This window comes from Periophthalmus magnuspinnatus, chromosome 4, assembly GCF_009829125.3.
Source record: "Periophthalmus magnuspinnatus isolate fPerMag1 chromosome 4, fPerMag1.2.pri, whole genome shotgun sequence".
Lineage (NCBI taxonomy): Eukaryota > Metazoa > Chordata > Actinopteri > Gobiiformes > Gobiidae > Periophthalmus > Periophthalmus magnuspinnatus.
Window position 1 is genome coordinate 17,984,717 of NC_047129.1, and position 15,791 is coordinate 18,000,507.

Here is a 15,791-nt window from a genome sequence, read left to right on the forward strand (position 1 = left end):
GTTCTGCCATGTCTGAGCTTGCAGCTATGTTTGAAGTTGTGAAGCTACAGCTAGCATTACTCTCAGAGTAGCAGAGTACGTGTTCAGGTTGAACAGTTTGGTCTGATGGAAATATGGAGGCCAGTAGGTCCGACCAAGCATCTTCATCTAAGACCTTGATATCCGAAGAGCTTACACTGGATTCCGGGACTTGCTTATTTTGTGATGGAAGTTGACCATCTGGCAACCAATCCTCAAAAGGGGCCAAAAGGTCGAATCCCTCAGTGTAATGATCTTCAACAGACCAAGTATCTGAACCAGCCGTTTCATTACCCAGACTAGGCAAGATGTCATAACTTTCATCATTGGGTAATCCATGATCCCATACATTTGAGTTAGGGCCTTCAACGTTCTCCAGGGAACCTGTTTCACACCAGCTTGAATTTGACAGCTGAGAGGCAGGTGAACCAGAGCCAATGTGCTGAGCGTGCTCATTCTTTGGTACCTCATGATAAGAACCACCAGTTGGACACACTTGCATTACTTCTTCTGACTGCCTCAGATACTCCAAGCTGTCCTGATTCTGCAGATGAGACATCGTAATGAAAGAATGCTGCAGAGCTTGTTGAGGAGTCAGTCTCAAACAAGGGTCTGGATGGAGCAAGCCCTTGAGAAGGTCTACCAGAGCTTTCCGGTCCTCATACTCTGCATCCTCCCATTTGGGAAAGGCGTCCACAAGGTCATCCAGCGACTTAATCTCGCAGCCATAGCCATCATACTCCTTTGTTTTGGTCTTCGTAACCTCCTCGTATTCCTCTTGTGTCCGTAGAGTCCACGTTGATGTCCACGTTTCATCGTCCATCTCCTCCTTAAAATAGAACTTGGTGTAGACTCCATTGGACAATAAGTGCTCGGGTGGATATCCCAGAATCTCGACCATTCGCTTGAATATCTGATAGTTACAGTTGATGGGGAATAAGAAGTAGCCCAGATAGAGGAAGACCAGGTTGATGCCCAAGGTGAAAACATCAATGGCTTCGTTAAACTTGTTGCCGAGTGAAACTTCAGGAGCCCTAAATCCACAGGGCTGGCACCGCATGCCAGGTCTGACCTCATGAGAGTACATGGCTGCACCAAAGTCAATCACCTTGAGTCTAAACGGCTTCTCCTTAACATTGGTCAGCATCATATTATCCATTTTCAGGTCTGTATGGATGACACCAAGACGTTTCAGACCTTCCAAAGTCACGAGGAGCTGTTTAGCAATTGGTCGTATGTCGCTTGGGGTAAGAGGCTTCCATTGTCGGCTTCTGATCATTTCGAAAATGTTCATCTCCAGCATTTCAAATGCCAGACAGGTGAGGCCTCTGTATTCAAACCTGCCGAAGAATTTCACCAGGTTGTAGGAGTGCGAGTCCAGAACACGGAGAGCTTCCAGCATGGACACTTCTTTGGCAGCCTCTTTGATGGCATTAGGGTCCTTGATTATTTTAATCGCCACCATCTCCTTAGTTTGGACATCTTGGCATTTGGCTACTTTGCCAAACACGCCTTGTCCGAGAAACTCCACCACGATGTACGTGGAGTTGTTTCCCTGCAATGTGTGACCAATAGTAATGTCATCTATTGTCAAACGTTCTGCCATGTCTGAGCTTGCAGCTATGTTTGAAATTGTGAAGCTACAGCTAGCATTACTCTCAGAGTAGCAGAGTACGTGTTCAGGTTGAACAGTTTTGTCGGACCTACTGACCTCCATATCTCCATCAGACCAAACATCTTCATCTAAGATCTTGATGTCCAAAGAGCTTACACTGGATTCCGGGACTTGCTTATTTTGTGATGGAAGTTGACCATCTGGCAACCAATCATCAAAAGGGGTCAAAAGGTTGGATCCCTCAGTGTAATGATCTTCAACAGACCAAGTATCTGAACCAGCTGTTTCATTACCCAGACTAGGCAAGACGTCATAACTTTCATCACTGGGTAATCCATGATCCCATACATTTGCGTTAGGACCTTCAACGTTCTCCAGGGAACCTGTTTCACACCAACTTGAATTTGACAGCTGAGAGGCAGGTGAACCAGAGCCAATGTGCTGAGCGTGCTCATTCTTTGGTTCCATAGTTTTTGCCTGTTCCCCAGGAACAGTTGATATGTCCTCAAATGGTACCTCATGATAAGAACCACCAGTTGGACACACTTGCATTACTTGTTCTGACTGCTTCAAATACTCCAAGCTGTCCTGGTTCTGCAGATGAGACATCGTAATGAAAGAATGCTGCAGAGCTTGTTGAGGAGTCAGTCTCAAACAAGGGTCTGGATGGAGCAAGCCCTTGAGAAGATCTACCAGAGCTTTCCGGTCCTCATACTCTGCATCCTCCCATTTGGGAAAGGCGTCCACAAGGTCATCCAGCGACTTAATCTCGCAGCCATAGCCATCATACTCCTTTGTTTTGGTCTTTGTAACCTCCTCGTATTCCTCTTGTGTCCGTAGAGTCCACGTTGTTGACCACGTTTCATCGTCCATCTCCTCCTTAAAATAGAACTTGGTGTAGACTCCATTGGACAATAAGTGCTCGGGTGGATATCCCAGAATCTCGACCATTCGCTTGACCATCTGATAGTTACAGTTGATGGGGAATAAGAAGTATCCCAGATAGAGGAAGACCAGGTTGATGCCCAAGGTGAAAACATCAATGGCTTCGTTAAACTTGTTGCCGAGTGAAACTTCTGGAGCCCTAGATCCACCGGGCTGGCACCACATGCCAGGTCTGACCTCATAAGAGTACCTGGCTTCACCAAAGTCAATCACCTTGAGCCTAAATGGCTTCTCCTTAACATTGGTCAGCATCATATTATCCATTTTCAGGTCTGTATGGATGATACCAAGACGTTTCAGACCTTCCAATGTCACGAGGAGCTGTTTAGCGATTGGTCGTATGTCGCTTGGGGCAAGAGGCTCCCATTCTCGGCTTCTGATCAGGTCGAAAACGTTCATCTCCAGCATTTCAAATACCAGACAGGTGAGGCCTCTATGTTCAAATCTGCCGAAGAATTTCACCAGGTTGTAGCAGTGCGAGTCCAGAACACGGAGAGCTTCCAGCATGGACACTTCTTTGGCAGTCTTTCTGATGGCATTGGGGTCCTTTAGGATTTTGACCGCCACCATCTCCTTAGTTTGGACATCTTGGCATTTGGCTACTTTGCCAAACACGCCTTGTCCGAGAAACTCCAGCACGGTGTACGTGGAGTTGTTTCCCTGCAGAGTGTGACCAATAGCGATGTCGTCTATTGTCAGAGCCTCTGCCATGTTTACATTAGCAGCCATGTTTTTCAGCAAAAAAATGTGCGATTTCTGTCTCTGTGAATATCTTTTCGTCGAGCACGGTTGGAGTAAACTAACTGTGTGAGGAGTACTGTCTGTGCTCTACCAGTACTATCTCTGGTGTCTTTGTGACATCACACAGAAGTTCTTTCACCATAGAAACCCGTTGTCATGGCAATCGGAATCGTTTATGTCAATCAGTGACATCACAATATGTGGGGCAGATTTTATTTGTTTCATTTACAAAATTACATTTTAAATAGTTTAAAAAAAAATTATATTTCACTTACCAATAATGCATAATGTGTATATGTTTAAAATAAATCCGTTGGTTTAAAATAAATGTGAGCTATGAGCAGCCTGTTCTCTCAAATACATATTTTCAGTGCAACATAAGGCAAAAAACTGGGATTTTATGGATGAAAGGTGCAATAGGAAGAAATTGACACAGTTACCACTAAATTAAAGACTTTCTTGTATAACTTGAATATCAGTACAGTTACATGAAACAAATTCATCAAATAAATATTATTTTTTTATAGAGGGGCCAGTAGCAGATTGGGACAATGTTAATGAACAGACATGATTCAATATAAAAGTAAACACACCGGATTAAAGCCAAAGGCTAATTTCCATCCGTTGTCCCAAGGGCTGGGGTCACAAAAGGGTCAACATGACATGGACATGAAAGCATTTTAACGGTAGCCATTTATTTGGGCATGTACTGTTTTGGCATATTTATCCCACTTACACCAGGTTCAAAATCAAGCTATAAAGACAGTTGTAAATTATTTTGTATTTATTTAAGACCATCTGACACACGATAAAGATGAGCTATCAGGCAACCACAGTTCTATTTATCATCAGTATTTATATATTATTTCCTTGTATAATATTACAATAACTATTTGTCTGTCCAATTCAGGATCAACTACAGTTTTTGTGTACTGCTCCACACTTGGCATCGTGGGCGGAGCTATTTAAGAGCACCTGTCAGTCATGTTCCAGATAATGTTTGAAGGTTCTGAAATCCACATGTGAGATGTGTGTGAGGCGGTGTTTGGCCAAAACACTTCACCCACCTCTCCCCCAGTGTCTGTGCACACTGTTGTATGGATGTGTGTGTGGATGGGTGAGTGATTCCTTGATGTAAAGTGCTTTGAGTGGCTTGAAGGTGGAAAAACAATAAAAATCTGACCATTTACCATTTCCGCAGTTTTATATCAGGTTCCTGTTTCTTCTCTGGTCTTCAACATTTCATGTTTACGTTTTAAATTCTTCTTTAGGTTGGCGTGTCAGAGCTTGGTGGGCCCTGGAGCAGTCTGGTGGTATTACTACAGCGCTTGGCATCTACCCTGGCAACCAGCAGTAACCAGAACAGCATGGAGCTAGCGCTGTTAGCCATCCGAAACCATGTGAATGATGCCATACTGCACGCTCAGCTCCACGGGCCACACATTACATCTACAGTAAGCACACAGACTTACATAAATGCTATTAAAATATCTGTACATGTGGACTTACACTCAGAAAAACAGAAGGGAAAGTACTTGGACGCAGTTGTAGTTTTTAAGTATTAAACTCGAAATATGGAACACATAGCAAAATGTCTGCAGTGTATATACATATAAAGATGACATTTTTCTTGACTTATCCTGAAAGCTGGAACAATACTTTTTGGGGATCGGCATTTATCGTGTATACAATTTTCTGCATTTGGATGGATATTTTATAAGTTTTTACACACTGGGAGAAGATTTGAGCTGTAGACGGTTGAATAAATAACTTCTATCACTCATTATACATACAAATTAATACTAAAGTGTTATTTAGCTATCTGTCTATTGCACGCATTGAACGTATACATAAATGGACTTAGCTAACTTTCTAGCCGCCGTGTTCCAAATAGGAAGTGATCATGGGAGTGCTTCTGGCTCCATTGACTCTGGCTCCAGTTCACTTTACTTTGGTGAACTGTGGGTGACATCACACTCACTTAGTCCACTTCTTTGTACAGTCTATGGTTGCGCCTAATTTAAAAAAAAACAATATTGTACATTTAGAATAGCTTTTTGGGGTTGATAATAAATTAGTTTCAATATTATCATTTACTGTCTATATTTTATTCAGCAATAGGCCTATATCATACTTGAAAATCGTGTTATCGTGACAAACTCTCGGCTTGATAACACAGGCCCACTCAAATTTGATATTTGTTGAAGGGGCTGTCTAATTTTTCAGAGAATCCCGGGCTTCCCTTTCAGTCCATTTAGTCCGCATGAGTGTCTATGTGAGCCTGAATACAGATCCTGTGCCAAACAAAGGCGGTGGTTGGCGGGACAACCAATACCCAGAATGCAGCTTGGTTGGGAGTGATGAGAAACTTTCTGTGGCTAATCTCTGAACAAACAGACAGCACACAAGCACACAGACACAGACACACACTGTTGGAGGAGGAAACAGAGAAGAGGTCCAGTCTAAGGAGGAGGGACTTTTGTGTCTAAGTAGAGTAGATTCCTAAGAGGTAAACACATGCGCTCTGCTAATTGTCTTTTATAAGGAAACACCACTTCATTAAATGTATTTGCTCTTACCTCATTCGTCCGACACAATCTTTAAAGGTCCTATATTACGCAAAATTTACTATTGTGAGCTTTAAGCCATGTTGGAATGTTGTTATCCCCTCAAAAACATACCTGGAGTAAAGTTTTGTTTCATTCACACATGTTTGAGTAACACTTTATTATTAGTCTGTCTACATCTGCAAAGCTCAAAATGCTCTGTTCCACCTTGTGATGTCATGAAGTGGTAGTTTTCAAGTAAACAGCTGCTTTTATCCAATCATCCAAATGCTTCCAGTGTACATGTATGCAGTTTGGAGCACAATGGAGCACTTCCTGTAATACCACATGACATCACAAGGTGGAACAGAGTGTTTTCATATGAGAGAAGAACAAAGCCTAATTTGCAGGGTTGGTGTGTTAAACATGTGTGAATGAAACTAAACACACAGATTATATGCTAAATGAACTCTTGTGAGCTTGTAACCTTGCTATAATGGTTTACTCAGACTTGTGATTGAATTGATTCATTCATGCATGTTTGAGTAATCTGCACTGCTTCATTGCTCATGAAAGTCTGTGAAATATTTACACATATTTACACATAAATTAATACCTGCCGCTTGGTGAAGAGGTAGGAGCAACAGCAAAGAATCAGTTTTGCAGTTTTTAATGGGAAGACAAGGAACAATTTTCTATTGTAAGGTTAAGGTTCACTTGAATGTCCCTGTAGAGAAATTTGTCCTCTGCATTTGACCCATTCTTCACTGCCGCTGGGGAGCAGTGGGACCCATCTCCAGATCTTGAGTGGGGTTGGTCAGGTTTACGTTAGATGGAGGAGTTGTGCATGTTTCAGTGATTCACTTGTTTTAGGTCAATATTGCATTTTAACACATTTTATTAAAGAAATCTCACGTATATTATCAAAAACATTCAGGCATTATTAAAAGTGTAGCATTTTTTTCTGGTGGGGTGATGCTTTGCCTGGAATGTTCCTCAGTATGTCATTAAACTTGACATGAAATTTATCTTTCAATAATTCATTCATTTTTTTTTTATTTATTTATTTTTTTTTTTGTCAAATCAGTATCCTTTCCCCTTGGAGAAGTGGACCCTTAACCAGAAATGTTACATATTGTACCTTTAACTGGGTTCCCACGTGGACATTCTGGAAAACCTTGAAAATTATTGTTTTAAAGACATGAAAATGCATGGAAAATGAATAGACTTTTACTGCCACCTGTTAGCTGGGTTTTAAAAATAATAATAAAATCCTTTAAAATCCACCAAAAATGCAGGAAGTTACATCAAGTTTCACAAAATTTCGTGGGGGAGGACCTCCAAACCCCCTACATCTTTTCACCTGACCCGTGTGGTGGGACCTTGGTGTGACATATGGGCATGACGAATGAGGTGTCAGGACTTCACGTGTGTCCTCCATCTAATTTGAGATCCATCAGAAAATCTTTTTGAATCATCTAAATAACAGTAGTGTGTTTACCTTGGTGTATCATTATAATTAATATCATTTTCAATAATTGTGGGTAGACTTAGACTTACATTTTTAATATTGTATAAAAAGAAGGGTAATCTGTTTGTAGATGCCATGATTATATAACTAAAAATGGCCTGGAAACGTCCTGGAAAATGATTTCAGGAAAAGTATGGGAACGCTGCTTTAAAATGATCACATGCAACGCAGTTAGATTCAGACTGGGGTTATTTGGCTTGTAACATTTGAAAAGGACCAGCCAGTCAGGGAAAAATTTTATAATATGGACTCCGGGAGGTTTTAAGGAACAGCGCCCCCTGCCTGTCAGATCCTCTCAGTCTGTAACACAGTTTAAGATAGCTAGACAGAATATCTTGGTGTTTTATTGTTCTTTACCTATGTGTCGTTTTATCTGTATATTTGTTTTCTGTTGACTTTTATGTAAAACACTTAGTAGTTTAGGAGTAATCTGAATTTAAAGTTGCCATTATAATAATCTCTGTATTTGAACCATCTTCTCTTGTATTGTTTCCTCAGGTAGAAAAGGTGTGTGGTCCGCATGCTGCTGTCTCTGTAATGACCAGGACGAGCCGCTCAGATCTCGGCTCCTCGACCTCTGTGACCTCTGTGACCCCGGTGAACCCTGACTCCTCTGTAATGTCCTCCTCTCATCTCTCTCCTCTGGACGGCCCACATTACCGTCCAGCTCCACACAGCCGCAGGTGCGTTACTGCTAAATTTAACAAGTATTTGAAAAACTCCCCTCAGCCTTGCTCTTTAAATACAGGACAAATTGTTATGGTTCCAGTGAAATATTTATAGGTCTGTTCAGATTAGACTTAGGTTAGTTATTTGAACGCGTTTGTTCTTCAGTGTCTGTGTTTCTGTGCACATAACTTTTAATTTATTTATTTTTTTCTGGAATTATCAAATTATAGAAACTTGTGATGTGACCATAGACTGTAGAAAGAAGTGGACTAAGTGAGTCTGACGTCAAATGAAGCTCATCGCGGCGAGAGCAGTTATAGGGGCTAATTTGGAGCTATATTCCATATTTGGAATTCTGACTACTCATAGCAACCAAAGAGCCAATCCGGAATGAAGCTGTTGAAGGTAACGCCCCTTCCCGCCCGCACCACTGGTTTAGCAGGGAGCACTTAGCAACACGGCCAATCAAACCTGCTGCTAACGCTAGTGGGAGCCATCTCAGGGAAAGAAGGCCCCTGATTTGTCCATTATTAACGTTCATATCTTGATTTTTGGACACAATAGCAAAATGAAAAAAAACCAGGATCATGTAGAGCGGATTAATAAGAACATTTTAAGACCAAAATGACGAGTCTGACAGCAGCAGTTACAGAGAGAGGGGACACAGTTTTTCAATAAAAAGTGAATTGAAGTCAGAGTTGATGGAGTTGGAAGTGTGCCCATGATCACTTCCTATTTAGAACGTGGTGGCTAGCAGGTTAGCTATGTACATTTATATATACAGTCTATGCCCTGCACATATGACCAGTTGTTTCTGTTTTTTTTTTCTTTGTGCATGTAAACACACACACCTAAATTATTTCTAATCATGGGGTTGTCGTCTGATTGTTCTTATATCTGATTTCTACTGACCATAAACCTTTCCTCTGTTGTTGTAGATCACTTCCCATCAAAGGCTCCAAAGGGGACAAAAGCCGCAGCCTGAAGAAACTTTCCAGGTTTGTTACTAACTTTGAAATTGTTCTCCTCCACAAGGGCAGCTGTAATGTTGATTTATTCACAACTACAAAACCATTTTACCTCGTGGTTTACAAGCTGAAAACCCAATAAAAAACTCCTGTCTTTGGGTTGCCAGATTCAGTGACTAAAATCAATAAAGTAAATACGAAATGTCCGTCTATAAAAGAATGTGTCTGCAGAATGACAGCAGTGCATAAAGTAAATGCTTCACATGAAAAAATCTACTTGAGTAAAAGTATGAAAGTACCTGTTTAAAAATGTACTTTAAGAGTATTTCACACAGATTTTGAGATCTAATGAAGCTTCAAATGTGGTGATTTTGTTAAAGATTTGTGCAGAATTTTGATCAAAAGAAACAACTGAATCAATACTTTTTTTCTGTCTGTTTTTATTTGTATATTTTAGTTTTGCTCAAATTATGAACGTGTTAAAAATAAACCCTCAGACTTTAGAAAGTTCAGATACTGCTCTCAAATGTAGTGAAGTAAAAGCAAAAAGTATCCACTGTAAAATGTACTTAACATTTTTACTTAAGTACAGTACTTTTACTTTACATTCCACTACTGTTGATCACATTACCGCTATAACCTAATCATCAGTGGTGGAAGGTAATGAAGTAAAAGTAGTAAAGTACTGTACTTAAGTACAATTTTGAGGTATCTGTCCTTTATTTAAGTACATTTTAAACTGGATACTTTTACTTCACTACATTTGAGAGCAGTATCTGTACTTTCTCTTCCACTACATTTTTGAACAGGACTGAAAAGTAAAAAGTACTTTTCATATAATTTGAGGGGTTATTTTTTACCATATTCATGGAAACATCCTGACTAAAGTTTTTCATTTCCAGCTTCGGCTTTGAGTAAATAAAAACAAAACAAAAAATCCACAAAAGTCATAAGAAACATTAAGTAATTGATTTGTATTGTTATTGTTGACCAAATTATGTATAAAACCTGTATAAAATTTGTTGTTATCAGTATCCCTGCATTTACACCATCAAAGGAAAGTACATTTTTAAACAGGTACTTTTAATACTTTTACTTAAGTAGATTTTTTCATGTGATACTTTTACTTTTACTTGAGTAACTTTTTACCTCCATATCTGTACTTTTATTTAAATAACAAAATTGGGTACTTCTTCCACCCCTGCTAATTGCCTAGTCATATTCATTTGTAAATCTCATTATTTGAAGACCGTTATTGCTGTTTTGCATGTCGAGGTTAGCACAGTTGTACAGATGCACTTATCTTTATTTATTTACTCAATATGAACATAGCGGTTATTTGGCTGAATCCAGATACATTGTTTTAAGTGTTAGCATAAGCTGTAGTTTTGAGCACCTGTCCACGGGTGTTTGAAGTGCACGGACGTTTCCAGCATGTTCACTCTCGGCCCTTTAAGTTGCCATCTGTGATGGAGTCTAAGTGGATCCCCGGCTCTAAAGCTCGTCACATAGCAACTTTCAAATCTGGGACATAGATATTTTTGCTTTTCATAGTGAAAAAATTGCTTTAACTGTATTTTAGGTTAATGATGAGCAATTGATGTGATTTAAAAAGCTTTCTGTGTGCTGCAGTCATGTGACCTCACCACATCAACGACCATAGCCACAGCTGAAAAGGGTTTTGTTGTGTAACGGTCAGACTGCACATGTTTATCTCTGTAATTACCGGACTTATCCATATGAAACAAAACCTGGCACAAAGCTCAACATCTTCTCTGTCAATAAAAATAAACAAAAGGCAACAGTGGCTCAGTTGATAGAGTCTATGTCCACTGATCCGAAGATTTGTGGTTTGAATTCCGCTCTTGATATAAACATCATTGGTTGAGCGGTCCGATCCACTGACCCACAGGTTGGTGGTGCGATTCCAGCTCCCACAGATGAATGCTGTCGTTGTTGCTGTCGTGGTAGGTTTAAGGTGGAAAAGCGCTATATAAAAATGTGACCATGACCAAAAATGACTTCAGCCCTAAATACAAGATTGGTGTAATTTGAAAGGATTTAAAACCATAAATTTGTGCATTATTTGAAGATCTTATCTTATAGGTTGTAGAGTAAAGAAAATCTAGTACTGTTGCCATAATGATTAACAATTTAAAATAAAATATTGCATATTTTAAATAAGCAAAAGTCCTCAAGGTCTCATATATAAACAGGGAGATGAAACAGATGAATACATTTGGAATTTTATGGTTCAAAATGAGTAAAAGTTTTCCAAGTGTTCAGAATGGACCTCAACAGTGACCTCTGGCTCCAGTTCCAGAAGTACACTTTTCGTAGATTTTTCCCTTAAAATTTCAAAGGCATCGTCTAGGTTAACTAGCTACGTACTAACAAGCTACATGATAATACTTTTATTTTAAATGTGCTACATGAATAAAATTGCATTGATTAAAAACTTTTATAACCCCTGTACAGCACAATAGAACAAATCAAATCAACAGTGGTGACAGTTGGATTATTGCAATGGACGTTTTGTTGGGATTCCTGCCAAGAACATCCAAAAACTACAATACATTCAAAACAGCGCCGCCAGAATCCTAATGAAAGTCCAAATTTTAACATATCACTCCTTTTCTCAAATCACTGCACTGGCTCCCTGTTTCATCCCAGATTGAATACAAAATCCTTCTGCTGACCCATAAATGCATCACAGGGCAGGCACCACTGTATCTGTGAGACCTGATCACTTTGCAGTCTTCAAACCGCACCCTTGGATCTTCAGGTGGCTCCTTCAGGTCCCCCCCACTAGGCTCCGTACAATGGGGGACTGCACCATGACTCTGGACTTGCCTCCCTGTCCAGCTGAGAGCCACATGGAGCCTGGACTTTTTTTAAGCTAATCTAAAGAACTTTTTATTTAGAAAAGTTTATTGTTGATGTTTTTAGCATTTAGCAATTTAGTATTGGTTTAAAGTTCTTGTTTTATTGTAGCACTCTGGGATTCTATGGAATGAAGAGTGCATTATAAATCAAATGTATTATTATTATTATTATTATTACAGTGGTTCAGTTGGTAGAGTGTTTGTCCACTGATTCAAAGGTTGGTGGTTCAAATCCTGCTTTCGACATAAGTGGGTGGTGGTACAATTCCAGCTCCCACAGATGAATACTGTCATTGTGTCCCTGGGCAAGACACTTAACCCACCTCACCCCCCCCAGTGTCTAAGTTCATTGGTGTATGAATGTATATAGCAATTATCATGACATTTAACCAATACTCATTTGTAAATAAACTCTCTTCCAATACTAATATCCCCTGTTTGTTTCTCCGTTTCTTCTCCGCTTCCTTCAGGGAGTTTGAGGGCTCCATTCAGCGTTACCAGTGGTTCTTTTCCGAGCTTCCCGAGGTGCTTTGTGAGAGTGAGATGGAGGTTGAGCAGCACACTTGTTGGAGCGGCCAAGACGTCGTTGAGAGGTAAGATACATAACACAAAAGTTGAACAAAAGTTGGTTACGCAATCGCAATGGAATGAGCGTGTGCGTATGGTGCTTGTGTGTGTGTGTGTGGGACGGGTACACTGGGCGCTCTGGGGGCAGGGTTCTGAAGGTCACAGAGTGCATTTCCAAAGTCTTTATTATGGTGATTTCATTGGCAGCTTCAAGTGGCAACAAACAAATGGTCGAACAGAAACTTTGCTGCACCCAAACACAATCGGACACTTGGAATAGCTGTTGTCGCTGTCTGACCACACTGGCTGTTATACCCAAGACTGGCTTTATCAATCACGGTTTGAGCGAAAGTGAAGGAGCGGATTCTTGTGAGCTTTAAGACGTGTTATAATGCTGTTACCTCATCAAAAACAGACCTGGATAACACAGCTCCAGGTCTGTTTGTGGAAACATGAGGAAACATTAGAACAGATCAGAAAACAAAGTAATATGGGCCCATGTCACATTTAAGGGTGAGGGCTCACATTCATGTTGCTTCTAGGACAAACCTGCACAGTTTAGTGGTTTAAAATATCATCCATGCATGTTTGAGTAATCTAGCGATCTCTCCCGGGTCCTATTCGAACCCTCCTTACAGTTAGCTGTGAGATTCTGTCCAAAGCTCCACCCACAAGCCTACGTCACTCATGCTCCCACATGGCAATTCTCCATAAATATACAAAAACATGACACAAAACCTACCTGACAACTTGAAAGACCTGATGTGATGTGCAGTACATTTCATGCTGATTGTGTCGTGGTAGTGCTCTGAAGGGTGAGTCACTTAGCACAGGGAGCAAAGGGAAGCTTGACTCAGAGGGTCAAAAGCAAAAGAGAAGCTTATATAAAAAGGTGAATATGTTGTTTTTGGCGAATATAGCAAACAATAAAAGGAAACATGGTGATCTAAATATTTTGAGTTACAGTTAATACCCCATAGAAGTAAAATACCCCCTCTTTAATACCCCATAGAAGTAAAATACCTCCTCAGACACTCAGTCATTTCCAATTTTCAATGATCAGGTTGTGTTTTTAACAGAAACTAGGGATGCAGTGATATGATGCTAGTAACAGATATCTGCGCCGATATTGAAAGTTTTATGGATTACATATTAGTTCAAAGATATCGGTTCAGTCGAGATCCTATTTTGGTTGAAAAATTGGTGTAATGAGATGATTTACTGGACAATCTTGACCCAAAACACCTCGCAATAGTTTTCAAAGCTGTTCTGTAATTATTTTAAATGATAAATAAGGGTTACAAAACACATTCAGAACATTTTAATATAAACCAAATAAGATACTTAAAGCCAAAGGTTCAACACCGGTATTGGAACAGAAAAAGCTGGATGTATAGGTCTATACATCCAGCTTTTTCTGGGGTGGCGAACACGCGGCTCTCTGCCAATATGAATGCGGCTCTTTGCCTCTCATCATATTTTCTATATACTATGGCTCTTTGCATCGTGCATCATCGTACATCATACACATTCAAATCCACCAGGGCTTATTAAAACAAACAATAAACAATATATAAAAACTGATTTATCAGCCTTTTTTACGCTGCGTCTGACACGTGACCGCTCGTCATCTGCGTGGGTCACGTCTAATGCCGCGAAAATAAGTAAACGTTTCATGCGCGTGCAGACTGTTACCCTCGAGTCAAAATGGCAAAATGCAAAACTAAACGAAAATATGAGGATGAACACGGGACATTTCTGGAAGAATGGGAAGATGCTTACTTTTTTATTGAACGGAATGGCAAATTACTCTGTTTAATCTGCAATATCACATTTCAAGGCTTCAAATCTTCAGCCTCATTTTAGCCTCTCCAGGCTCATATGGACAAGGAATTCCCCAAAGGTTCTGAACTACGCAAGCACAAACTGAGCACCTTGAAAAGCCAAGTAAAAAGACAGTCTCAAATGTTTCAGCAATTGAACAAGCATGAAGAAACTGTGACACTTGCATCCTATAAAGTGGCGTTGAAGATTGCCCGTGCTAAAAAAACGTACAACGAAGGAGAGTTTTTAAAACAGTGTTTTGTGGATGTAATTGAAACCTTGGCTCCAGATAATAAAAAAATCCCACTGAGATTATCATCCCATCACTCCAACAAGGTAAGAAAATCTGTGATGTAGTTTGGAAATAACACCTGACTTATGCTTGTGTTAATATTTTTAATAAGATAAGATAAGCCTTTATTAGTCCCACAGGGGGGAAATTCCAGTGTTGCACCGCACAGTTAAAGAACAGAAGGAAAATGGTACATGCAATAAAACAAAAATAATAGATAAATAGCTCTTAGAATAATAAAAAAAAGACTTAAAAATAAACTAAAAATATTCCATCAGTTTATATTCTACAGGCCCTACATGTGTTTCTGAAGTGTGTTCAGTAGAGCGTCAGAGAGAGACAGAGATGAAGATAAAGAGAAAATGTGTGTTTGTTTGATAGAGAAAGAGAGAGAGGAAGAGATGCCTGTGTGTGTTTATGTGTGTATGTGGAGGGGTATCTGACCTCTGGGTAGGTGCTGTGTTAACTCTGGCTAAGCTGCATTTGATGTGTGTGTTGAGGGTGGACACTTATCTTGAAATGAACAGAAGTACAATGCTTTTTTGTAAGGAGAGGAGTGTTTTATGGGAAGTAATGTGTGTGTGTGTGTGTCTGTCTTGGCAGGTCAGTGTGTCGTGTGGCTCTGTGACTCTTACGGTTGAAAGTTTTTGTACCTAACTTGTTCGCCACCCCTGGTATAGACCCTAATGTAAAGGTAGAGTTACATAAGCCCCTGTCCTCCTGAAATTATGAAGACATCAAACTGTAGAGTGTGAACACAGCGTACACACAGAGGGATGAACATCGAGAACCTTTGACATAGGACACTAATACTTTGAGGCAACAAAAAGTCCAATTACATGAATCTATGAAGAACAGAACATGCCTGATATCTTTGGTTGTCTCTTACATCTGTCACAGAGTTTTTAATGAAAAGGAGGAATGATATTGGTGCAATGTGAGTTTTTTTTACTGATATATGTCCAGTATTTCTGTCTATTATGACCGATGTTGATGGTCACATTTTTATATAGCACTTTTTCCACCTTTAAGGCGCTTTACATCAAGGAACTACTCACCCATTCACACACACATTCATACACCAGTGTACACAGACACTGACAAACGCTCTACCAACTGAGCCACTGTCGCTCTCAAGTATATCACTATTTTAGAAGTCAAGGTGGCACACGACAATTCTTCATAAATAT

The 15,791-nt window shown here is 40.0% G+C and overlaps 1 protein-coding gene across 1 annotated transcript in view; it reads left to right on the forward strand.

Annotated features, from left to right (window-relative positions):
- Positions 1-15,791, forward strand: part of LOC117369845 (glypican-5-like) — a 106,985-nt gene that overhangs the window by 16,389 nt on the left and 74,805 nt on the right. Inside the window, exons 4-7 of the mRNA XM_055221528.1 lie at positions 4,591-4,773; positions 7,895-8,079; positions 9,004-9,063; positions 12,389-12,511. Of these exons, the coding sequence (XP_055077503.1) occupies positions 4,591-4,773; positions 7,895-8,079; positions 9,004-9,063; positions 12,389-12,511 (551 nt within the window). The remainder of the gene's footprint in view (positions 1-4,590; positions 4,774-7,894; positions 8,080-9,003; positions 9,064-12,388; positions 12,512-15,791) is intronic.